The following is a 26,090-nucleotide window of genomic DNA, read 5'->3' on the forward strand; positions in this document are numbered from 1 at the left end:
CGCAGAGTTGTCTTTCTGTCTATCACTGGCTGAGAATTCCCCCAATACGAAACCCAACCCGACGGCCCTGTCCCGCTGCACAAATAGACAGTAAATTAGTTTCGCATGATAGTTTATTAAAAAGAACTTTGTGTATACAGCGGGTTATTGATGTGCGGAGAAGATTTATGGAGAGTATTCCCATTCGGCTCTCGTCTCCTGGGGCAAGGTGGGATTTACCGAGTCACCTCCAAAACTGTCACGCACACGAGCCAGAGAGTCCAAAACCAAACACAGCAAAAGTGACAATGTGAAATAGCTTCCATTAGGCAAGAAAACAAAAATAGCACAAATGTAATAGCTATGCAATTTCATCGCTGTCGCCGCGGTGTTAAGCCTCAGGGGGGAAAAGTTTTAGGTGTGCGATCCATTTGGAGGAGATGGGGTGTGGACAGTCATATGCTCTCTTCATTCTCCTAAGGATCCAGATGGAACGTCTCGTTTCCTCATCTCGTCTCCTTGTCTCCTCTTTCTTTCCTTGTCTGTCTTTTCTACATTCCACTTTGCTTCCTTGTCTCCTTACTTTTCTAAACTCTCAACTCACCTCTCCATCTTCGGCTTCTCTCTTCTGTCCTTCTTTCTCTTCTCTCTCCTCACTCTTTCTACTATCTCCTAAGCTGGTCTTCTCTCTCCTTCCTTCTTTGTCTTCTCTCTTCTTTCATTCCTTCTCCTCTCTCTCTCTTACTCTCTCTTTTGTGTGTCTCTACTCATTCCTTTCCTTGTCTCCTATCTCCGCTTTCCTTATCTTCTCTCCTCTTCCCTGTCTAATGTCTTTTTACCTCTCCTCTCTTTTTTGTCCACTCCCTCTTTCTTGCTCCATTTCCTCTATCTTCTTCTCTCCTCTCTCCTTTTGCCTCGTCTTTTCTTCCTTGCCCCTCTCTCTTTCCTTTTCTCCTTCTCTCTTCTTTTCAGTCTCTTCTCCCCTTCCCTGCCCACTCTTGCTTTCTCGCTCCTTCCCTCTCTCTTTCCTTCTGTCCTTTTTGATCTCCTCTCTCCTTCCCTATCCCCCACCTCTCTCTTTCTCTCCTTTTTGGTCTCTCCTTTCCTTCCTTGACACCCCCCCTCTCTCCCCTTCTTTCTTTTTTGAGCTCCTTCATTGCCCGCCACCTCCTTCTCTCATCCTCCTTTTTGGTCTCCTCTCTCCTCCCCCCTCCCTCTCTCTTTCTCTGTCTCCTTTTTAGCCTCCTCTCTCCTTCCTTGCCCCCCTCACTCTCACTTGTCACTCCCTCCTTCTCTCTCTCCTTTTTTGCTCTCCTCTTTCCATCCCTGCCCCCCTCTCTCTCCTTGTCTCCGTTTTGGTCTCCTCTCTCCTTCCCTCCCCCATCTGTGTCTCTCCTTCTCTCTATCTCTTTTTTGGTCTCCTCTCTCCTTCCTTGTCTCCCTCTCTCTCACTTGTCTCTCCCTCCTTCTTTTCTCTCTCCTTTTTGGTCCCATTTCTCCTTCCCTCCCCCATCTCTGTCTCTCCTTCTCTCTCTCTTTGTTTGGTCTCCTCTCTCTTCCCCCCTCCCTGTCTCTTTCTCCATCTCCTTTTTAGACTTCTTTCTCCTTCCCTGCCCCCCTCTTTCTCTCCTTCTCTCCTTTTTGGACTCTTTTCTTCTTCCCTTACCCCCCTCCCCCCTCTCTATCTCTCCTCTTTGCTCTCCTCGCTCCTTCCTTGCCCCCCTCTCTTTCACTTGTCATTCCCTCCTTGTCTCTCTACATTTTTGTCTCCTCTCTCGTTCCCTCCCCCATCTCTGTCTCTCCTTCTCTCTCTCTTTGGTCTCCTCTCTCCGCCCCCCTCCCTCTTGCTTTCTCTGTCTCCTTTTTGGACTCTTTTCTCCTTCCCTGCCCCCCTCCCCCCTCTCTGTCTCTCCTCTTTGCTCTCCTCTCTCCTTCCCTTACCCCCTCCCCCCTCTCTCTCTATCCCTCCCTCCCTCTCTCCTCTCCTGAATTCCTCCATGCTGCAGTTGACAAGCGCTCATCATCAGCAGGTACCGAAGCCCAGGAGGATCAGATTTCCCGCTCTCAGACACATAGTGCTACATGTGCATTTTCCCCCTGCGCTCGACGGTGTGTCACACAAACAGTGAGACAGATGCTAGGGCGCAGGTCACACTCACTGTCGGCTCGGGGCCTGACCTTGGCGCCGCGCTGGTGACTAATGAGTTACTGTAAGTCGCTCACATTTAACGAGGATGGGCTGATTAATCCATGACTAATTAAGTCTGTTAATTGTTACTGTTACTTGAGTGTGTTTAATGGACAAGACCACAGCCAATTCTCTTTAGAGGAAGAAATGTGATTGTTGAGAACCGCCCAGCCATATAATGACACTTTTTTTTTCTCTCAATACCATTATCTTTGTTATTTTTATATGCGCAATTTAAAAATCATTAAAAAAATATGAGGTTTATTATAGGGCTGCTTGATATTTTGCTGTAGAGAAGGAGAAAGAAGGAGAAAGAGGAGGGGATTGTCTTGTTATACCTTCTTTTTCCTTAGTGTGAACCTGGTTTTGTCCTGGTTTAGTCCTGACTAACCTATTTTTCCTCTCCTTTGCTCTTCGTCGCATTACACCATCCACACCCGCATCCCAAACCGTATTACCAAACACTAAACCTGTCTCATTTCACGCTGTAATTCTTAAACTCGTGTATTTCCCTGTTATTTTCAGATGTGGACGAGTGCTCGGAGGGAAACGGCGGGTGTCAGCAGATCTGCGTGAACATGATGGGCAGTTATGAGTGTCGCTGCAGAGAGGGCTTCCTCCTCAGCGACAACCAGCACACCTGCATCCAGAGGCCCAAAGGTCAGTCCCTGCACAGCAAGTGTAAGTCTGCTACCATGGCAACATACTTTCATTTCAACTTTACTCTCTCCAGTAGTTACTGCATGAAAACGCTCATTATTACTATCTGCCGTTTTGTGTATTAAAGTGGCTGTACCCAATTATTTTCATGTAGTTGAGCAAAATTAGTTTTTTCCTAGCGCAGATGTAATGTAAAAACAGCTCTTGCGATTAAAATGAGACTGTTTTCTGCTGTGTGATTGCAGCTAATTATAAGCCAATTTATCGTTAGAGAACCTGGAAGTGCTCTGCTACAAAATCTGGAAGTGTTCTGTTAGCATGCTAGTTTGCGTTACCGTGACAGACACCACTCTGGTCTCTGAGAGTTGTGAAAAGCACTTATAAAATCATTGCGGTGAATAATAATGATGCTAGGAACGCGTCAGGAAAAGGGAGAAATAAATTTGGACCAGATTGCACGCAAAAATGAACTAATTCTGTTTCCCAGTAAAAATCTGGTACAGCACTTTTAAGAGCTCATATTACAACTTTTGCAATCCATCAAAAATGTGCCAGAATTGACCTGTAAACATCGTGGGTGAGGTTCAAGTATCGCACAAGTATAAACACAAATGTACAGGCGTGTCATCGTTTCTATTTATCGCTTTAAACATCTCAATTTTTTCGATAATATCTTACAAAAAATCTTCCATCTTTAAGCCATGTTTTTTTCATTCGTCACTCAAATTGTATTTATTTTGTCTGCAAGAGTTAGGTAAGTGATCTTCTTCTTAGGGGACCGTGTCAATTACCTAAAACTGTCTGAAGACGGGAGACAAACGAACGCTGAAATGTTATTGGTCGGAAGACAAAAGAAGTGGTCTGTGATTGGCTTTAGCTGAATAAGGGCTTTGGTTATGTAAGAATATATGGGTATTTGTTTAAAGAAGACCTATTGTTCTTGTGTCTGCTCTATAGTAATAATCTCTGACACCTATGGATCGTTATGTTCTAATTTGCACATTTTAAATTGCAATATTCATCGAAAACAAGTCAGCTGACGTCCGCTTTAAAAAACTGCAGTGCCCAATGGGAGCTGACTTCGCTGTACAGTGGTCCCTCGTTTATTGCGGGGGTTAGGTTCTAAAAATAACCCGTGATAGGCGAAATCCGCAAAGTATCAGCTTTATTATTATATGTTTTGCAGCTGTAAAACCCCTCACCACACACTTTATACACTTTTCTCAAACAGGATAGACTCCTATGGACAGCTGCAGATCACATAGCGAGTAGTTGATTCGTACCAAAATAACTACGCGACGCTGCTGAATCCTGCGCGTGTCATCGATTAAGAAGATAAAACTGAAGAACGGAGTAAGTACAGCGCAGTGGGCGTATGCCGGTGGCGATGAAAACGGGGTTGAACGGCAACATGGCATCTTGAAATTTAGCGATTAAAGATTGCTCAACATGCATGAATCACTCCAAAAACAACTTCGAGGGGGTAAATGAGAAGGAGAAACAACTATAACATGGTTAAAAGCTCTGAAAAGTTGAAAAGTTGAAGGGGTTTGCTTCAAGTAAGACAGGACGTGTACAGTTGTGAGAATAGCGGCGCGCTGGTGGGGCTCAGTTGGCCTGTCTTGTTTCATCAGTCAGCAGCTTTAAAGGGATGGTGCAGCATTGTTAAAGGTGCTTGTAGGTACTTGGGGACACATAACTTTTTATCCACATAAGGCATCTCCACTGTGTTTGCAGAAGCAGGGAGAAACAAAAGCCAGTGATTTGTGCTGGAGGTACATGAAAGCAACTTTAAAAAAAAAACAAAAAAAACAACAACTAACAAGCCTGAATATTATAGCAGTGCAGCTCAGAGCAAAACAAATCCTTTTAACTTCAGCAACGTAAATGGGCCAGTCACTTTTGTGAACGTTAGAGCTGTATAAGTAGCTCTTGACATCAGAATACGTCCGCTGCGTGCTGACTTCATCTAATTACAAAGCGATTTATTACCTGAGAACCTGGACGTGCACATTCGCATGCTAGTTGTCTGATCGCTGTTTTGTCTCTCGTCGTAGTGATGCTCCGAAAATCATCATGTTAAAAATTAGATACAGTTTAACTTCGGTAACGTAAATGGTCCAGTGTCTCTTTGTGAGCATTTATTCCCTCCTTTGTGAGGATAAACAAACATAATCTCCTCACCAGCACGGTTATTGGAGACTTTATTGTCCATGAAATGTCCTCCCTGAATTTAACGTATCCTTCAGTGCTTCTGTGCAGGCTGGTTTGTGGTCAGGAGCACAGTCCAGTCCAGTTTCTGTGATTAGCCTGCTTTACGTTGATAAGTGAAACCCAAACAGCATAAGCAGAGCATGCAAAACGCATAATAGAGATAATCTGATGTATTTGTTGGCCAGTATTTGCACTTTTTAGCAGATTAGCTGTCGACTTTAAATCTCCAGCAGAGGGTGATACTCTGTTTTGGCTAAAAATATATATAAAGCTTAATCTGCACAGTTTACTATAAAGAGGACACAGCACAAATGTGACTGCATGGGTCTTTTATCCAGTTTTGTGTAGTTAAACCAGGTTGTGGATGAGTATATACAAACTGACCCAACATATTCTAAACAATCGGTATCGACAGCGGCTATGAAAAAACCCATATCGGTTCATCTCTGGTCCACAATGTACTGAAACCTGCCTGCTGTGAGTCATGTGTTTATCCGCTGTTCCACCACTCAATCCCAGTTCAAACAGGTGATACTTAATGGCAGAGTTGTTAGCACTTACGCTGTTACAAGGTTTAGCACAGATACTTGGCTTATACACTCATAGGTACATTTCCACTGGTGGTTTGGAGAAGTGCCTAACTACTTGTTTAAACAAAATTAAAGACACAGTCGCATTATACACAACATTCTATCACGAAACGATTTATCCCGTAAGTGTCTGACATTCAAAACCGCAGCGTATCTTCACAAGCTACTATGATCTGTGTATAAACTTGTAGCTGCTTTGTGAATCACTGCTTCTGTGACTAAAGGAGGGTTACATTTTTGGCCGGTGATGCAGCTCTCGAGCCAATTATTCCTTATCAAAGCCTTTTAAAAGAGTTCATGACTTGTGCACTTCTGAGTCCTTTTGTAGCACAGGATGAGCCCCAACAAGCCGGAAAGAAAAGCCAAGCAGCACAAGCATCTCCAGGTCTGAGGGGATAAAAGAAATCACGGATAAATGCTTTTTTGTTTTCTTTGCACACTGTTAAATTGAACCAGCGCAGAGCTTGGCAGCGGTTGTAGCTATGTGTGGAGTGGAGTGCGCCTGAGGGGGATTGAGAGCAGAGAAAACAATTAAAGAGCAGGCCAGTGGCAGACACACCTCCTGTTTACGGAGCATTCCTGTGGGATGGAGCAGTGACAGTGAACGCACCACGGCCACAGAGCTATAGGCTTACATCAGCTCCAAGAGGTTACAAGGGCCACGGTAGAAGGGACAGGGGAAAATGAAGTGTCCGTGCATTTACTGTTTCTACTGTTTAAAAGGAGACGTGTAGTGTAGTGTGAAATACTTTTATGGGCTTTGGAGCATGTTAAACTTCAAATTTGTATTCTTGCATGTTTGAGTAATGTTATATTGTCCTGCATTTAAAGCTTAAGTGCTGAGAAAATGTCTGATTTAATCTATCCCCCATATCTGCCCATGCGTCTGTGCTTATTATGTTCCTCAAAAATGTCTATCAGGACGGTGTAATCCCTCTTCCGTCCATTGAGCCTGTCTATCATTGACTATTACTGCTATATACCAGAAAAAAACATGTTTTGTCTTATTTAAGTTCTGTAACATATTTGGATTATGAAATGTAGAGGTTTTTGGGGTTTAATTGTAAAGTTTGACTCGTTCCCATGGTCCTGGTAGATGGGCCTTTCTGGAGTTTGCATGTTCTCTCTGTGTCCAGGTGGGTTTTCTTTGGGTTCTCTAGTGTCCCTCTTTACCCTAAAACACATGTGTCAAACTCAAGGCCCGTGGGCCAAATGCAGCCCGCCACGTAATTTTATGTGGCCCGCGACAAAGTAAATTAAAAGGTATGACTGTCTTAAAAGAGGAGGAGATACACAGTTAAACAGCCATTTTTTCATGTCTATGCAAATTCATATGCAATATTTGTAACTTCAATAAGTAATAAATATAGATACAGTTAATTAACAAGATTAAAACGTAGTGATATTTACCTTACAGTTACATCTGGCCCTTTGAGAGCAACCATTTTGTTGATGTGGCCCTCTGTGAAAATGAGTTTGATACCTCTGCCCTAAAACTTTGGGGTACCTGGTCATGAAGCTAGCTAAACATCTAAAGATTATTCTGCAGGGTCGTTGTTGAATTGTTTGCCCATGACAGCTATAGTTCGATAAAGCCATTCTATGAAATTTGAATTATTTATCTCACAAATTATTGCACAATTGTGTAATATTTTGTGACCCAAGCAGAATGTGTATCTCGTCTGTTTTCTAGTTCTGGTTGAGTGGGAGTGTGGTGACAAATGTGATCTAGCACTTGGCCTATTACACTGAGACAAACAACATGTTTATAGGGCAATAATCTGGTATAAAGAGAATACAAGAAAGTATCTGCTGTTTCCCCACTGTGTTATTACTGTTTTGTGGATTCTTGAATTATGACATAGCAAATTTCTAAACTTTCCCATATAGTTAAATACAACCGCACTTCTGCCATATAAAATGTACTGGGTAGCAGTGGTGAAGTGGGTTGAGCGTTTGTCCACCCACTGGGAGATATCCGGTTCAAACCTCCAAGACAGGCTGTAAACTACCATTCCCACACAGTCAAACAATATTGTGTCAGGAATGGCATCTGATTAAAAAAACAAAACAAACACCCAGCAAAATCACATTGAGGTCATTGAGGTCTGGTTAACTCTGCAACTAAACAATATAATGATATGGTTTACACAAAACCTACACGCTTTAGTATGTAATTTAAACAGTACGATCCTAAATCTAACCTAATGTTTATTCTTAAAACATGTTACAGGTTGGTGAGTTAGACTGTACTAGAAACTAAGAGACGAGAGTACAGCTGAGCTGTATAACCTGCACTGGCTCCTATTTCAAATCAGTGCAATTCAAATATTACTGATTGTGTTTAAATGTGTCACTCTATGGGTCCTATTTATTTGAGGGAGTTACTGCAGCTGTACACTCCACCCAGAGCCCTGAGGTCAGAGGTCAGCTGACCAGCTCCTGCTGTTGTGCCCAAAGCCAGACAGCACCCAAACTATGGAACAGCGCCCTCTGCCCGTCAGATCCTTGTAGTTTAAGGATAGATTGAAAACCCACCTCTTCTCCCTGGCATTTAATAAAAACTAGACAGGATATCTTGGTGTTTTATGTATTTTATTATCTGTATATTTGTTTTTTGGTAACTTTTTATGTGAAGCACTTTGGGCACCTGAAGTAGTTTTTAGATGAGCTATATAAATAAAATGTAATTAAACAGAATAATCTACTTGTTAAGTAAGATAGTGTAAAATACATTGTGACAAAATTAGGCAATACTGATTTTTTTTTTTTTTTTTTGGCAATCCAGAAGAATTATTTTAAAGCATGTTTCATAAAATATATAAACCCAAAATTCAACATTGTACAGATCTTCAAAACAGCATTGACATTATTATCAGTGATTAGATATATTGTCCATGTACAGTATGTATTGCTTTATTACAACACAAAGAAGCCAAATAGCTTTTCTCATCAAATTCATTATAAAATACAAAAAACATTTTAATTACTAAAACATAAAACTGTGAGACACAACTCCCAGTAAAACTATACTACTGAACGCTGGGAACTATTAGGTCGGCTGTTCAGAGGAAGTCCCTAAATTGTCCAAAATGAGGTGTTCCTTTCTGAGCTCCTTCTGGCCCTGGTGAACTGTCAATGTTGACGTTTCATATGCGCAGTGTTGTTTGAGTGGACCCAACAGTTGGATCGTATGTTTCAAAGTGCTACCACTAAATCAGCTCCATGTCATATCTCCATGAGGGATGATCTAGTCACATCCTCTTTGAAAAATCACCCTCAGGTCCTGTTTAATGTGCCGTTTTTCATATTAATTTTGTCTCTATTGCTTCCAGATGAGAGCCATTTGGGCGGAGAGATTAAAGACGCCGTAAATCTACAAAGTTCCTTCACTCAACACATCAGCGGGACGATATTTTGAAAAGCTAACAGACAGGCTCATCTGCTTATTATTACTGCTCTTATTACAACTGTGGCTCTGAGGAGGAGGAGGGGAAGTGGGAGGAGGAGGAGAGTTTCAGGAAGGGCCCCAGTGCTTATTGGAAAAGAATGGGGCTGAAAAATTGAGATAATTAATGTCAGTATAACTTTAAAGTGGCTTTTTTCCCATGTTTTGAGCTAAATTTGTCTCGCTCCATTTCTGATTTATTGTAACAGCAGCGGTCAAAGTGAAATTGTTGTTTGTCGGGTGCGTTTTGTTGTCCGAGAATAAGCAAAGACACTGTTAGCATGCTAGTTGTTGTTGGCTTTGACTGCAAAACTCCACTCTGGTGTCTGAAAGTTGTGAAAAGCCCGTATAAACTTATCACTGTGAATTATTAGGATGCATACAGTAAGTGCAGAATAACTTTGGACCACTGCAAACCATTAAAATTTACTTGTTTGATTAGTTTTTTTAAGAATCAGTCTCTGTCTACATGGCTGCAGATTGCTCTTGTGTCTGGAAGAAGCCGTCGCAGGATTCCTCACGTTGTCCTAGTTTACTTACCTTGCACAGGAAGTTGGATTGTTGCAACATTTGAGTTTACAAAAATTCATCAGACCCTCGCTGATTTATTTGGGTCTACACAACTAGCCCATTGTGTCTCTGTTAGTGGATTCTAGGTCTTGCGTAGAGATACTACTCCATTGCAAACAGTCGAAGGCGCTGTACCTCATTTTTTAGACCTTAAATAGACGAAAAAACATAACTAGTTCATGATAAACAGTTTGCAGGGGTCTAAAGTTATTTCTTACTTATCAAATGCACTCCAAACATCCTAATTATTCACCACGAAGAGCTAACAACAAGTAGCATGCTAACAAGCACTTCCCTATTAATTGACAATAAAATGCTTTCTAATTGGATGCAGACATCGCCCAGTGGACTTACTTTGACCTCGAGATCTGTTTATACAATATATCTGAACTGATGTAACACAGATTTTGCTCATATACACGGGGAAAATATCTTAACTGAATTTCATCCAGAGCAGGTTTAGTCTAGGACACACGCTGGGTTCTGCGCTGACTTCAACGATTGATCCCCCAGACAGTTTTCCAAATGTCTCTCCCAACTCTTCACCCCAATTTCATGCTACTTATATCCCGTTGAATAAAGCCTGCAAGCTAAGTTAAAAAGTAAAAAAAAACACACATGGCAATACATATAGAGCCACTGCGGTTAAGTCTGAAGTTTGTGGTTCAGTCTCTGTACTATTAGCATTACACTCTGCTGTTTTAGTTTGTACTTGGGAAAGACACTTAGCCTGTATGAAAGCGGTCGTGTGAGAGAAGCTGTAACAGCAGAACAGTAGCCACATCTCTGACAGCACGCCCCAGGGCAACTGTAAATGCAGGAGTAGCTTACCACTACTGAGTGTGACTGAGATGTGTATAAATAGCTAAGTTCATTACTGCACCGCGGAGGGTTCAGCCTATCCATGACTAAAGACAAGATTATCGGCTTTTAGTTGGCATTTGATCAAATCCAAATCTGAGTCTACTGTAAGTATCTCCTCTTAATGAACATTTTCAGTGGAGAGTTTCATCATCACTCTCTGACTTTCTTAAAAATTCTTAATAATATAAATGACTATACAAATATAGGGGTGTGGCAAAGCAATTTTACTTTTGCAATAATTGTGAGAAGAATCATCACAAGTTTATGTTTTTTCACAATTATTTGACACCATGACCAAACAACAGTGATCAAACAATATCCTTTAAAATACAGTTTACAGTTGTCCCTCGCTATATCGCGGTTCACCTTTTGCGGTCTCGCTGTTTCGGGGATTTTTTAAGCGCAATTTTACATGATTTGTGACAGTATATGAACGCGCATTGTGTTGTGCGTCCTGATTGGCTGTTGGACTGTAGACCATTGTCCATCAGTCTCCTCCGTGCCGTGTCTCCTGTACAGTACAGAATGTGTTCTGACAAATTTACATAAATGTTCAAAGTGTGACTCTGAAGTGCTGTATGTTTGCAAGTTTTCTCCCCGACAAAACCCACAATGTCGATGAAACGTTCTGCACCAACAAAGGCGCCTACGAAGGTTTGAGCTTTGAGATAAATGTAAGAAAATGTTAATGTCTGTCTGAGAAAGTGTATAAAGTGTGTGGTGAGGAGTTTTACAGCTGCAAAACATATAGAATAATTTTAACGAAGCGATAAACGAGGGACCACTGTATTACCATTGCTCCATGTACCCAGCTTTGACAAAAATCAACTTTTCTGAATAAAGGTAGAGAAGGTTTTAGAGGTAATCATCTGCACACTGTTTTTGAATAAGACGTTTTGACTCCCATCCAGAAACTATTTTAAATTGGATGGTTCTGGTCTGACATACTAGGATTTATACTGCACGAGGCTAAATAAGTCCTGCTTCTCAGTTAATGTGACATAAAATGCCAATAGCTAGTTTTACATTTTGAATAAAATAGTAAAAGAAAAATATAAAATCTGTCAACTGGACAAAAAGTTGTAGGAGTGAAGTTGTTTCTTCAGTTCTGGTCAGATTACTGGTGGACACTGCCTTATATCTGTGTGAAGGGAGGAGCTACTGACACTGAAACTAGTACTATGGACGCCTGAGGGATTACACAAATATTGAAAAAACTGCTATTGTTGCTCCTAAAATTTGCATGTTTTTCCCTTACAATTATATTCTGACCTGAATAATTCTATTAACCAATTTCCCTTGACATCCCTAGAATAATTTAAAAATAACAGTAAAGTTTGAATGTGCCAAAAAATCTAATCTGTCTTGTGAAGAATTCCTAAAAAAAAAGCACGTCTCTTGTGCTTTATTGTTCATTAAAAACATGTCCTCCTCCTCTTTTTTTTCTCCTGCACGGGCGGGTCGGGCGGGTCAGGTGGTGTTTGGCAGGTTGTGAGGGGGTGAGGCCTGGCGGGACCCCGTGCTCTCCGTCCCGCTGCCGGTGAGTCGCTTGTTAAAGGCGAGCTGGTGCCAATTAGACTGTGGGGGTCTGCCATCCGCTCGGCTAATGACAAGTCTCCAGCCTGCCCCCTTCTCCCCCCCCACCACTGGTCGTCTGGTCCGGCCGATATGTAACACTTCATTTATTTTCCCCCAAATATTTCTTCTAGTCGAGGCATGGCGTCTTTGAAAAGCCAGTCAAGGGTGCTTAGTGGTTGATCGCAATGCCATTTGGGTCAAAAAGTCACCACCGTCTTTGATTTATTGTCCTTTTTATATAGGAAGACGCAAGAGACATAAATATTGAATATATACGTGCATGGGAGAGTGGATTCAGTGCATTGGAATTCAGGAATTTCTAGAGACAAGCCAAGCCCATTATCCGTAAATGCATATGTTTTTGCTATATGTTAGATCAATTACTTCAGCTGCCTTACGTAATACCCATGATTTAAATCCATTTGCTATCTGCTAAAACAAATAGGAACTTTATTTTATGTGATAGTAACAAGCACGAATAACTTAACTTCTCTCTGTCAATCTATGGCCGAACGCTGCAGTGGCTAGAATGGGAAATCGTCTCGCTTTGTGAATGTAGGTGCTTAGGTTAACATTGCATGATCACATATCAAAATATACTGCAACTAGACTGGATTTTTATGACCCCATGGACAGTGAAATCTCATCCTAAATCAATGAAACCGACGTTAGTGAACATTAATTACACGTAGCCGACTTGTTCCAGTAAGAACACGATATTGCGTTGCATTGGTGATAGCTGCATACATCAAGCACTGAGGTTTAGAAATGGAAACCTTATAATCATGAATTGTCCATAAGTTACATATTATGACTTTACCGTAAGTGAACTGGTTAGGGGTTTGAGTCCCTCATGTTCATTTGGAAGGGCAGCTGACACAAAGAACATGGAATTAGGGTTGATTGTGATTTTTCTAACAAGTGCTGCAATTTATTTATTTATTTGGTTGGAACAATGGACGTTAATGAACAGACATGATTCAACATGAACGTAAACACACCAGATTATCGCCAAAGGATCATTTGTATCCGTTGTCCCAAGAGCTGGGGTCACAAAAGGGTCAACATAAAATAAAACATGCAAACTACACTCATTGCACATTTGACATAGTTGTACATTACACTCATTGCACAGTTCCCGTTATTGCACAATCCAACATATTGCACATTCCACTCACTTCACAGTTCCCATAATTGCACTTTACATTCATTTCACATTACATTCATTGCACATTACAGTCATTGCACATTACACTCATTGCACATTACACTCATTGCACATTACACTCATTGCACATTACACTCATTGCACATTACATTCATTGCACATTACACTCATTGCACAGTTCCCATTATTGCACCATACAAAATATTGCACATCCATTCATTTCACAGTCTCCATTATTTCATTCAATTGTGATGTGTGATTCTGTTCAAAGTTCACACTATAAGGAGCGTTAACATTTGAGAAAAGACTGAAATCTGAACTGCAAAAACTAATGCAACATTCACATGTATTTCAGAATATCTTTGTAGACGTCTAAACTACAGGATCAACAGCTGTTTATACAGAGTAAGACAGGATATTTGATTGCTTCCAAGAAAATTGTCCTTAACATTTAGATTTTTTCTGAGCACTGATGATTACAACCATTCAAATTATGATTTAGATTTGATTGTAAAATATCTGAGAAGTACTCAGCATTTGCATTTGTGAATCTCAAAAAGAAATTAAACTAGCGTAAGGAGAGACATGTTTACTATATTCTAAGTCAGGGGTGTCCAAACGTTTCTCATTAAGGGCCACATATAAAAACACAGACAAAGCTGAGGGCCGATTGAGGTCCATAGACTGGTCACCAATGCAGTGAATACTTCAAATCTGTATTATTATTACAAGTTAGACTGAACCACTAGACCTTTATTCATGCTTACATCCTCAGTGGGACACATTAAATATTTGAGATGGGCAGTAAGTAGATTTTCAGAAATGTACAGTAAAAAGTGCTGTTTAACGTAGTATGGGCCAGTTCACATGGAAGATTGAGGGCCAAGAAAAATTGGTCTAAGGGCCGCATTTGGCCCACAGACCACAGTTTGGGCATGCCTGTTCTAAGTCATATAACAGCACAAAATTGTTAATATATTTTTATTTCCAATTGCGGTCTGGGGGCATGTCATGGTGCAAGATAAGAATTGATGAAGTTTGATACTAACCCTAACCCTATACCTTTACAATAGTTGGTCTTAATGATGAGCAATTCAACTTGACACATGCTTTAACTTAAATAAAATGTGTGCGTTTAAATGTGCAATAAATTCAAACAATGCAATAAAATATCAAGCACCATTTTCAAATTATCCCACGATCGTTATCTCTTTTCTGTTCACTATTTTAACGAAGTAATGACGTGATTATAGCAAAAATTTATCGAGCACATTTCCTATGGCGTGTAAATTTAAAAACCGGTCTCCGTTGATGTATTTTATTAAAACACATTATGACACTGAGATAGAGCAGTCACTTGTAGTTTTGATTCTGTCACTCTTTAAATGAAGTCGTATTTTGGATTTATTGTCTGAAGTAAAAGTTCATTGTGGGTTATAAATTGTTAAAACTAGCTCCACATGTGGTTCTGTTTCTCATTTCTCGCTCTGCTTCTATGATTATATTAGCTCAAAATGTTCGGAACTGTCTTTGCAGCATTCATCCACTGTCAATAAAAAGTTCTTCTTGTGTTTACAACTTTCCCAAGCTCCCTGGAGAGTTGTTAGCCCCTTGTGTAGTTAATCACATCCTCTCACGCATGTATCCAAATAATACAAAAGTACTGCAAATACCACATTGATCTTAAGGGTTCTTTATCGACGTAAGATTTTATTTACGGCAGCGAGAAATGAGGATGAAGAGTGGAAAGAGACATTGAGTAATTTTGGAGCGTTCGGCACAGATCCCTTCGGTCAAAGTGCAGGACAGCTGTTAGAAGTATTCACTATAGTTTAAGGTGTACTTTGCAACTTTTCTGGCGAGGGGTCCAACTTCTCCTGGGAATGTTCCACAGTCTAGCATTAAACTTTCATTACAGTTGTTTATTATTGCTTGAAAAACATGTATTCTTACTGTGAATAGGGTCTTCTCTCCGCACATCTGACCAAATGGCGACACCTGAACGTCTCCTAAAATATCAATTATTTTAATGCCATACGGTGGAATCTGATGAAATATCCATGGAAATAAACAGGTGGTGTACCCTTATTCAGAAAGAAAGTCACGCAGTGTGCCTTTAAGAAAAACCTGATAATAATAAAAATGTATTTAAAAAGTGGTGGTTTAGTTGTGTTTGTTTTGCTCCATTGCTATGGCGTTTTGCTAATTCGGTTGCTAGTATTGTGTAGTATTTTGGTATTCACTGTGGCTCCCCTCTCGCTGCCTCTCAGTGGGCCTGCCTGCCTGTCTGTGCCCTGGCCACACTACTGTTTTTACAAGTGCACAAGTGGCTGCTCCATTGCTCTGCAGCCAGCCGTATAACCAGCTCTTTTCCTATTCTGGGGAAGTGGAGCAGAGGGAACGCCCCGTGCTCCCGCTGCTATCTCTATGAGTGTGTGCCTCTACTGCACTGACTTCTGACCAGAGACATATCCTGTGTCCACTACTGCTAGGGCTGGACATTAGAAAAACAAGCAAAATGTGATGTTGAATTTCAGACAATTATAATGCAATTTTCCATTTTCTATTTTATAACATGGTCATAATCATACAGCAGTGATATGTAGTATTTATACGCAGTAATTTGTTTTGGACTAAGCTAAAACTTTACCAATCGATGGGTGGGAGACATAAATCCCCTAGAATATTGCGTGTAATTTGTAATAATAAAAGTTCATACATTTGTTCATTGTTTTTAACTAATTGATTACTACACCTTTAGCATATTACAAGTGTCATGATATCAAACTTTCTGAATGATGAAGTCATTTTGTGAAAATAAACAGCCACTTTGCATTTAATTTAACTTTTTTAGAGCAAATATTGACTGGGTTGATCTAGCTGCTAAGTCTTTTACAATTATTATTTATTGAGCTCTTACGATTATAAAGCTGACATCAATGACTTGCACATTTGAAATCGGAATTCTTTTCAGCAACTGAGTGCGGCCATCTTGTTTTTTTGTGTGTTTTTTTTCTGTTTTCCACCATCGTTCCATCCACACTATGGACTCTCCATGCTTCAGACTCCTGTAGTGCTGCATGTCACTTATCACTTAGAGTTAGCATCAGTAGAGACGTGGGAGAGGGCACAGCTCCTTTGGGACTCCCCCTGTGTCATGTGCCCTTGGTCAGGCCGGAGCAGGGTGAGAGGAGGGTGGAGGAGGGGGGTAAGTGTAGGAGGAGGGGAAGAGGAGGTGCAGGACGGGGGGTGCATGTCCAGCAGGTGCTCACAACTGTCACTCTTTCGAACATGAGACCCCATGCATCCATTATGTAAATCCACTCTGTAATGACTGCATACATTATTATATGAGGAATGTAGAATGAAGCACTGAAATCACTGTATCATTTATAAGCACTTTGTACTTTTTATATAATTTAGAGGTGTCTATTTTGTAACAGTATCATTTCTAGTATTTATGGTATGTGGGACTGCACAATTTTAGAAAGTACAGTATTGCAATTGTGATTCAATATAAAGAACATTATTCTGTTCAGAGTGCTTCGAAAAACTGGAATAAGTAGTTGTTTTTTTAGCAAAGTTACATTGTGATTTCGATTTGATACATTATGTAGAAAAAAAGACACCAAATAAATCCATCCAAATGTGTGAATGATGCAGGCGCCTTCACTCGTCTCGGTGACACTGTGAGGATGGGTTGACCCTTGTTTTGGTTGGCCTGCTTTGGTCCTGTCTAGTCCAGATTTTTTCAGGTTTAGTGGATGTTTGTTTTGAATGTGGTGTGAAGTGTGAACATACTTACCCTTTACGTAAATGTTTGTGTCATTTGTATTTAGCGAAAATATTTTACATAATTAAGCCCCCATTGAACATTATCTGTGCTCCCTCCTAATCAGACATACAGTAGTTGGTTGGGGCATTTCATATATTATGTTGGCGTTTCAGAGATGAGGTAGGTCGTACTGATTTTATTTATTAAAAGTCAGTTTACATAAACATAATATTTTTAAATACATCTTGATTGGGATTCAGTAAGCCAGCAATTGACTACCAAAGTGTAAGTTGTTTTGATCATGTAAATTGGGCAGTCAAGTGGTAGGTTACAGTGCAGTCTGTGGTGCTTTTAGCATAATGCTAACCGCTTGCTAGCCACATCAAAGTCTTAACTCGTGCTCAGGAAGGATCATCTTTGCGTGTCTAGAAACCTTAAAGGATCAAAAGCGGGTCTATATCTATCTAATCTGATAAATCATAATAGCCATGATTCAAGATTACTTTTGAAAACAACAATAAATCAATTGATTGATGCCTCCTCTGCAAAATGTGAATAGTTCTTTGTTCATTTCACAAATAAAATAGAGATGATAAGACATCACCCCACAGACAATGTAGATATTTTGTGTAAGTCCACCTCCAAATTGGACAGTTTTGACAAAATTACAAAAACTTACAAAAACTTATTAATCATATTAGCTCTTCTAGCTGTCAGTTAGACATCATACAATGGTTGGACAATGCAACACGTATTTGGATCCAGAATTATCGTTCAAACAGTTCTTAAAACTTTAAGCAAAGGAGTGCCCCAAGGCTCAATTTCGGGCCCACTACTTTTTACTATATTTTTTCATTCAGTTGGTTGGAATTTAAGAGAAAGTCTCATACATTTATGTGCAGATGATACTGGTTTGTATACAAGAGCTCCCTTTGCTGATCAGGTCATTTTAAAAATTTGGTAAGCTTCTAATCAAATCCAAAATTCCCTCAAAAATCTTAAATTAAAATTAAGTGCAAATAAAATAAGTATATGATTTTTTTTTTTTTTTCTAAAAAACATTTATGTGATGTGCAAGGTACAAATCATTTTACATTAAATGCTACATTAATTAAAAGAATCAACACCTATAAATATCTTGAGCTTTGGCTTTATAATAACTTATCCTTTAAAATCTATACAGTGTTTTTCTCAGAAGAGAACAACACTGTATAGAATGTATTTATAAGGGACTTCTGCTAGACTGCGTGAATATCTCACTTGTTTGTTGAACTTTGATATGGGAATGAAAAAAACAAAACTTGGTGCCACAAATGCACTAATCTGGTGCTAAATATTTATAATCAGATTTAATGTTTTAAATGATCCTATGTAGTTATTTGTTGTGTTAAATGAATGCCTCCAAAGTTTTATAAAAGTCATTTTCTATACACTGGTCCTCTCTTGTTTCACTTGTTCTCCATTATGAACCAATAGTAGCTTTCCACAAGCTTCACTTCTCTGTCCAGTTTTGTTCACAATTTACATGTTTCCAATTGGTCATATTTTGAGAAAACATCATCTTAATTTACATTGTTATGCAGACAACACACAACTTTACTTACCTCTGGCTAATAATGGTCCCAATGCTTTATCCCATTGCTTTATCATGTGTCTCGATGATATAAATGACTGGTCACAAAACCTTTTCTCACAAAACAAAAATAGACAGAAATCTTGTTATTTTGTCCAACAAATACGAGGAACTGTTTCAAAAAACATCTTGGGAAATTATCCTCCCTCGTAAAACTGCCTGCAACCTTGGAGTGATCATTGACACAAACTTCACCTGTGACTCTCAAATTACATGAATAGCTCAAACTTGTTTCTTGCAAATTAGAAACATTGCAAAAATTAAACGTTTTCTTTCACTTGCTAACCTAGAAAAAAATTGCCCCTGCTCTTCAAGGCTAGATTTTTGCAATGCATTATATGCAAGTACCAAACTGTTCAGATTCTTGACTAATAAAAAAGACATTGACACTAGCCTCCATACACTGGCTCCCCATCAACTTTAAAATAAATTTAACCATTGTATTAATAACTTAATGGCCTTGCCCCATATTGTATTACTGAACATCTCTGTCCCTTTGTCCTGTTCGGTCACTTGATTCTTCAGACAAGACCTTCTCATCGTACCCCTCTGGACTCCACACTAGAGAGGACGTCCCTTCTCTATCAGAGCCTCAGAGCTATGGAATATCTTACCTAAGGAACTAAGGATGATTGATTCTGTTGGTACTTTCAACACACTTCTATAGAAGGGCATTTATACAGTAGCACAGTTATGCCTTATGCCTGCTTTGTATTTGTACGTAACGCACTTTGCAACTAAGATAAATTAAGTAAAAAAATAAATAAAGTTATTATTATTATTATTATTATTATTATTATTATTATTATTATTATTATTATTATTATTATTATTATTATTATTATTATTATTATATACTCCTTGTTTATACTTGATTAAAACACAAATGTGATTTGTTCTAAATAATTTTGAGTGAAGTAAACTGTTTGTGAATCCAAAACAAAAGGTGTCTGTAGTTGTACCTTTGCCCTCTCCTGGCGCTTTGTCTCCCTCCATGGCATACATTTCCTGGGGGCTTGTTTGTGGCTCGTGGTTCTCTCTGAATTCCACTCAAATGAGCAGAGCCAGAGCCGAGCCTGTGGGACTGTCAGCAAACCAAGCACAGGGCCAAACACTGCACTGCCCGAGTGACCAGCTGCGTACTCCAACTCCCTCACTGCATCTGTGTACTAAAGACATGTCACAAAACAAAAAGAATACTGCGAAGAGAGCAAAGTGATGCTCAGTTTCAATACCACAATAACAATGTAGAAACTAGTCCTAAACATTGAAGTCCTCTCTCCCTTTTTATATTCGTTTTTGTGTACTATATTGTATTTTCAAGGCCTGTCATAGCACAAATAAGTATCTTAAATTTTTAAAATAATTCAGAAAAAGCCATCTAGAAACACATATTTATTTACCTTTCAAAAACCTGTGCAATTAGTGTTTACTCCGATACTAAAATGTGAAAATATTACTATATTCTATACCAATTTTCATACTACAATGAGAATGAGACTTATATATCTTTAAGTACAAGCATAATACTTGCTCAAATTATCTTGTTTCGATATGAGTTTCGGTAACTGCATTTCGATATTCGACAACCCATAATTGCGCAAATCGTCACTACTCTTTCCGCCTCTGCTCCTTTCCCATTCTCCTTTCCATGCTCTGACATTTTTATCCTCCTATTAAAACTTTTAAGGGCCCATTATCTAGGAGGAAGGAATGTTGCTTTAATAGTGTTGTGGCTCCGCGCTTAGGCCCCTTCTTTTCAGTTCATAACTAACCGTAATGTTCTCCAGTCCAGTCAAACAACAGTCCGTCTCCCTTTAGGAACTATATGACAGACTGTTAACCCTCCTTAGACTACCCTACGCACTTCAGACCATAAACCCTCAACCGGGCCACACTACTTCACTTCTTTTGTCTCCTTTGGTCCGCTACAAAATCCCTTTAAACTCCCACAATGCCCTCCTCAGATCCTTTATGTTAAGATCACAGGAAGTTCTGATGTTAGCGTGCGTATGACGGGTTTTTACGTTTTGCTAATTTAAACAAGCTTTGGCATTTGGTAACGTTATGATCGCCAGGTAACAGCTGTGGAATTACCTCTATTTACGTCATGACTGGTGCCCGTGTTCAACCAGGAGGTACAATTATGAATGTTCCCAAAATAATAACTTTTTTTTAACTGAAATACAATGTTTAAAATAGTGATGTAGGCTGTTTGAGTAAAATTCTAACCTGTCATACGCGCTTTAAATGTCTATAGTGTGGAGTTCGGCAGTTCGTCGGTAAAGAGTTGTTACCCGCTGTGCCCGGTTTACTGTTGTTTGTTTTTCCTTGTGGCTTTTGGGCAGTTTTACAGACAGCCTGCAGCTCCTGTGCAACCTCTGTGCTTGGATACAGATGTTGTGGTGGTGTCGGGAAATGGATTGTGAAAGCTGAAATCTGTTGGTTTGGAATCCTCATTGGAAAGGAAAATTACCAAATATGTCTGATAAAAAAGTCAGAAAAGGTACAACAGGGTAAGAGTGGCACGGTGCCCACCAGGAACAGGGTAACCAGTTCAAACCTAATGCAATTGTTTCCTGTTGATGTTGTGTTTATTTTTTGAGGTCACCGTGCACATAATGAGTTTCTGTGGGATATATATGTAGGGTTAAAAATGTCAAGTAGCCATTTTTCAACAATAAAAGCAAGTACCGTATGTTCTGGAGTATAAGTCGCACCGGAGTATAAGTCGCACCGGAGTATAAGTCGCACCAGAGTATAAGTCGCACCAGAGTATAAGTCGCACCAGAGTATAAGTCACACCTGAGTCACACCGGAGTATAAGTCGCACCAGAGTATAAGTCATACCGGAGTATAAGTCACACCAGAGTATAAGTCACACTGGAGTTTAAGTCACACCTGAGTCACACCGGAGTATAAGTCGCACCGGAGTATAAGTCACACCAGAGTATAAGTCGCACTGGAGTTTAAGTCATACCTGAGTCACACCGGAGTATAAGTCACACCGGAGTGTAAGTCGCACCGGAGTATAAGTCGCACCAGAGTATAAGTCGCACCGGAGTATAAGTCGCACCAGAGTATAAGTCGCACCAGAGTATAAGTCACACCTGAGTCACACCGGAGTATAAGTCGCACCAGAGTATAAGTCATACCGGAGTATAAGTCACACCAGAGTATAAGTCACACTGGAGTTTAAGTCACACCTGAGTCACACCGGAGTATAAGTCGCACCGGAGTATAAGTCACACCAGAGTATAAGTCGCACTGGAGTTTAAGTCATACCTGAGTCACACCGGAGTATAAGTCACACCGGAGTGTAAGTCGCACCGGAGTATAAGTCGCACCAGAGTATAAGTTGCATTGGAGTATAAGTCAGACCAGAGTATAAGTCGCACTGGAGTATAAGTCACACCTGAGTCACACCGGAGTATAAGTCACACCAGAGTATAAGTCGCACCGGAGTCTAAGTCGCACCGGAGTATAATTCGCACCAGCCAAAAAATGCATAATAATGAAGACAAAAGCATATATTTCACATATAAATTGCATCTGAGTATAAGTCAAACTAAGAAAAAAGGGCGACTTACACTCCACAAAATACGGTAATTGAAAATCTACTGCTTGCTACCGTGAAAAGCTACTACGAAGAGGCAGCGTGGTTTCTCCCATCAACCCAAAACACGCACAGTAGGTAAAATCCGCCAGTAAGGTAGACTTCGCTCAAGACCTGGCGATAGTGGCACTGCTCCTGACAGGTTGTCCCAGCGGCATTGAAGGAGTTGTATTATGTATAAAGCATAGACCCCATTGGCCCTCTCCATCTTGCAATGGTAAGATTAAGTGTACAGCTCTGGATTTCACCATGGGGGTAAATGGTGGGTAAATGCTGTATCCAAAAAAATCACTACAGCTTCAATGAAACTATTGGTTACTGACCACTTGTGGCTGCTACATTTGGCAGTGTCTTACAGCGCTGCAGAATCAGAACAGAACAGAACAGATAATATGTTTTGAGGTCATTCTAATAAAACTATTTTCTTCCTTGGTCCATCACTAACCCCTCTTGCACTCTCCATATTAACCTTCTTCTACCACTTTTATTCAGCGGACTTGATAATCGCAGCTTGCTTGGCTCTACTGTAATCATTTCTGTGTAAACAATGTTTTATTTGTGCAGCGGGACTTGCCCTGAGCAGTGGGCCGTGATCTTTAGCCTAATAGTGTTTGTAATGGGACACAGAGGCTCTGCGCTGTCTCTGCTGCAGATTTGGGGAGCGGGTTGGGCTGCACTCACACTTGTGGCTACTGTGTGCACTCAAACACTCCCACATGTTTTCTTGGTTAATTGCCGTGTTCCTTTTTTCTTCACCGCAACTGCTGTTGTTCAGACGACGCCTGTCAATGTCGGGGCTCTGCGCCGGTTTGAAAAGCCCCCCTCCTCCTCTCGTCCTCCCCTCTCCTCCTCCTTCTCCTCCTCAAAGACTGCTTCTTATTTCCTGTCCAGCTCCGCGCCGCTTTGTGAACGATTTTTATTAGCTTCTATGTGCGGAGTTATGTTTTATTGGGAAAAGTGGGTAGAGTAGCTTAATATGTTCTCAAGTTCGAATAGTTGGGTGAAAAAGCTCAAGTACTGGGTAAGCTCTCTAAACGTCTAACTTACTTGTCCATTACTTTGCCAGAGACGTTCCACAGAATGGCATTCAGTCAATCTATCTTTCATTTATTCAGTTACTAGAGTTTTATTGCTCAAAAATACCTTGACAAACATGCATTCTTCACCTCTCCACAGATCTGACTCTAACCTGTCGTAGTGTGTCATCTCCTTCTTTCCATGATAAGTTTTGTGCTTTATTTTGGAACGTTCTAGGCAAAGCAATAACATCTCCACTGAGACAAGGAGGAGGCTTGCCAGTTACGGGATTGTCAAAAATATAGAGATATCGGTTTCAGAGTGATGAAAATTCAAGTCTTATGTCCTTTTGAGTGGGAAAAAGTCCTCGAAATGTCACATGAAGTTGAAACTCATGAATAGAAATTTGCTACTCATTTGAGCAAGTATTAAAAAGTGAAAAAATACACGAAGAAGACCAAATTGTACCTTTCCATCCTGAATAGTTTTTGAATGGTCTTAAGAATAAGATCTTATTTGAGGAGTGTTTTTATTATCACTGCTGTATAAAAAATAAGTACTGAGCTCTTTCCCTTTCCAATCAAATTAGAATATCAGTATCGTGACAACACTAGCATGCTACAATAATACCACTCTTGTATAACACTTTAATGGGGTAAATCGAACCCACTGCAGCCTGCCTTTTCCATGGGTCAGCATTTTCGCAAAGCCAAAATGATTTAGATTTTGTCATTTCTCTCCTGGCACCTCCTGACGAAAGGATGTTTTTCTTTCTGTTTCTCATCGCTCGCAAATTACAAAAAAAAAAAAATCTTGGCTAACATTGAAGGAAACTGCCTCGCTAGCTGCACATATACTTCTACAGTGAAAGGGTCATTGTGTCAACACGTTTGCCTTTTATTGGTCCGTTGAGACTAACACTGGGGCCTATACATTTAGTTCCTTTTCCTGACATGCAATTGATGGATGGTCCCGTTGCATTGGAGTGTAGGGGTACCACCGCGGATTTCAGGAACGCATAATAAAGCCATAGTAAGTGATCTCGAGTCCGTCGGGGTAGTCTAGCTGGAAACTCAATCCGTTCTTAAGTGGAGATGTCTGTTTCTGAGGGAATGGTTCGATGAGTTTCTTTTTTCCTCAAATCTGCGTGAGTGGTTGTACTTGAAAGTGGCGCTCCGTGTTGATTTTCATTCATGGTCACTTCACTGCGGCGCTGCTCTGCATATTTCCTCTCCAATCCTTCACACAGCTGAAGTCGCCGTGCGTGTTCGAAACCTAGCCTTGCGTTCAGACAGAAGGTCATTGCGGAGTTAGTGGTCCCATATGTCTGTCACTGGGCAATTTTAAAGTCTTGCGCTATCAATCGGGCTGTGAATGTATTTAAAGGTGCACTCTGCAACTTCTCAACCTGCTTGTTTCCATGGAGATGGTTTTGCTTTGTCTCAGTTATCCCCATGGAGACAAGCAGGTGAAGCCACTAAACCAGGTAATGTGCTTACAGTAAAAATGTATAGTTTTTTAGCAATGCAAGCAAAGAAACTACACGAAGACAAGCACAAGGTCGACCCACCATAATAAAAGTTACATAGTGCATCTTTAAATTTCAGGAAGAAGAATTTAACTCCCAAAAATACATGTATTTAAAAGAGTGAAAAGTTTTAATACAGGTATGAAGGCTGAGTGGCGTGCAGTGGTCCCTCGCTATGTCGCGGTTCAACTTTTGTGTAATTTTGCATGTTTTTTTTTGTTTTTTTTTGCGACATACATACATGCATTGTGTTCTGCGTCCTGATTGGCTAAGAGACTGTAGACCATTGTCCATCAGTCTCCTCCGTGCCGTGTCTCCTGTACAGTACAGAATGTGTTCAGACAAATTTACATAAATGTTGGATTGCAGTGTGACTATGAAGTGCTGTATGTTTGCAATTAGTTTTCTCCCCGACAAAACCCACAATGTCGGTGAAATGTTCTGCACCGACAAAGGCGCCTACGAAGGTTTGAACTTTGAGAGAGTTTAAACAAGAGAGAAATGTGAGAAAATGTTAATGTCTGTGTGAGAAAAGTGTATAATTTGTATGGTGAGGGGTTTTACAGCCAAAAACATATAGAATAATTGTAAAAAATAAAGCTGATACTTCGCAGATTTCGCTTATTGTGGGTTATTTTTAGAACGTAAGACCTGCGATAAATGAGGGACCACTGTATACCTAATCTGTTACATTCCCAAAGATCTTGTGATTGGGTAAAATCTTATTCAAAGTTGAACTAATGTTGTGGTTAGGGGAAATTCTCTTATGCATATTTTTAAGTAGATTAGAAAAGTGGAATTGCAATGTAAGGTTACAGACTGTATTATGTAACACTTACTGATGTGGTAATATCTTCTTTTTTGCCTAAAGTAGCTCCAACGTTGTTGTTTGAAGCGCCATAACACTGTAGGTAACACCCAGTGACAGAGGGGGATCAGCTGCTGAAAGAGCGACAAGCTAAGGTCCACAGTTCCTTCTTCCATATTCACACAGTCTGCATCCTGCTGTTTGGAGGTTCTTGCATCACTAGAAGAAAAAAAAAACATGTTGGTTAAAAATTCAAGCTGTCAAAGCATTAATGGACGTGAATAATTCAAACAAATTCATGCATCATCCACAAATTAGCACAGATTAATCACACGGCTCATTTTGACCAATCACATGCGTATGTTGGGCTGGGAGGTTTACCTGACGAGACAAACTCTGTTTTTATCGGTTAGAAACACAGTTCAGCTCTGCTCCATGCGGCAAATCAAACCAA

At 40.1% G+C, this 26,090-nt stretch overlaps 1 protein-coding gene across 4 annotated transcripts in view; it reads left to right on the plus strand.

Moving 5' to 3' along the window:
• The window catches only part of scube3 (signal peptide, CUB domain, EGF-like 3), a 147,969-nt gene that overhangs the window by 59,008 nt on the left and 62,871 nt on the right, over nucleotides 1-26,090 (plus strand). For 2 of the 4 annotated variants that reach the window (XM_033969920.2, XM_033969921.2), the window contains exon 4: nucleotides 2,693-2,848. In XM_033969920.2, coding sequence (XP_033825811.1) covers nucleotides 2,693-2,848 — 156 coding nt within the window. The remainder of the gene's footprint in view (nucleotides 1-2,692; nucleotides 2,849-26,090) is intronic. The other 2 variants (XM_055223327.1, XM_055223328.1) reach the window with 1 other exon arrangement.

Source organism: Periophthalmus magnuspinnatus, chromosome 7, assembly GCF_009829125.3.
Source record: "Periophthalmus magnuspinnatus isolate fPerMag1 chromosome 7, fPerMag1.2.pri, whole genome shotgun sequence".
Classification (NCBI taxonomy): Eukaryota; Metazoa; Chordata; class Actinopteri; order Gobiiformes; family Gobiidae; genus Periophthalmus; species Periophthalmus magnuspinnatus.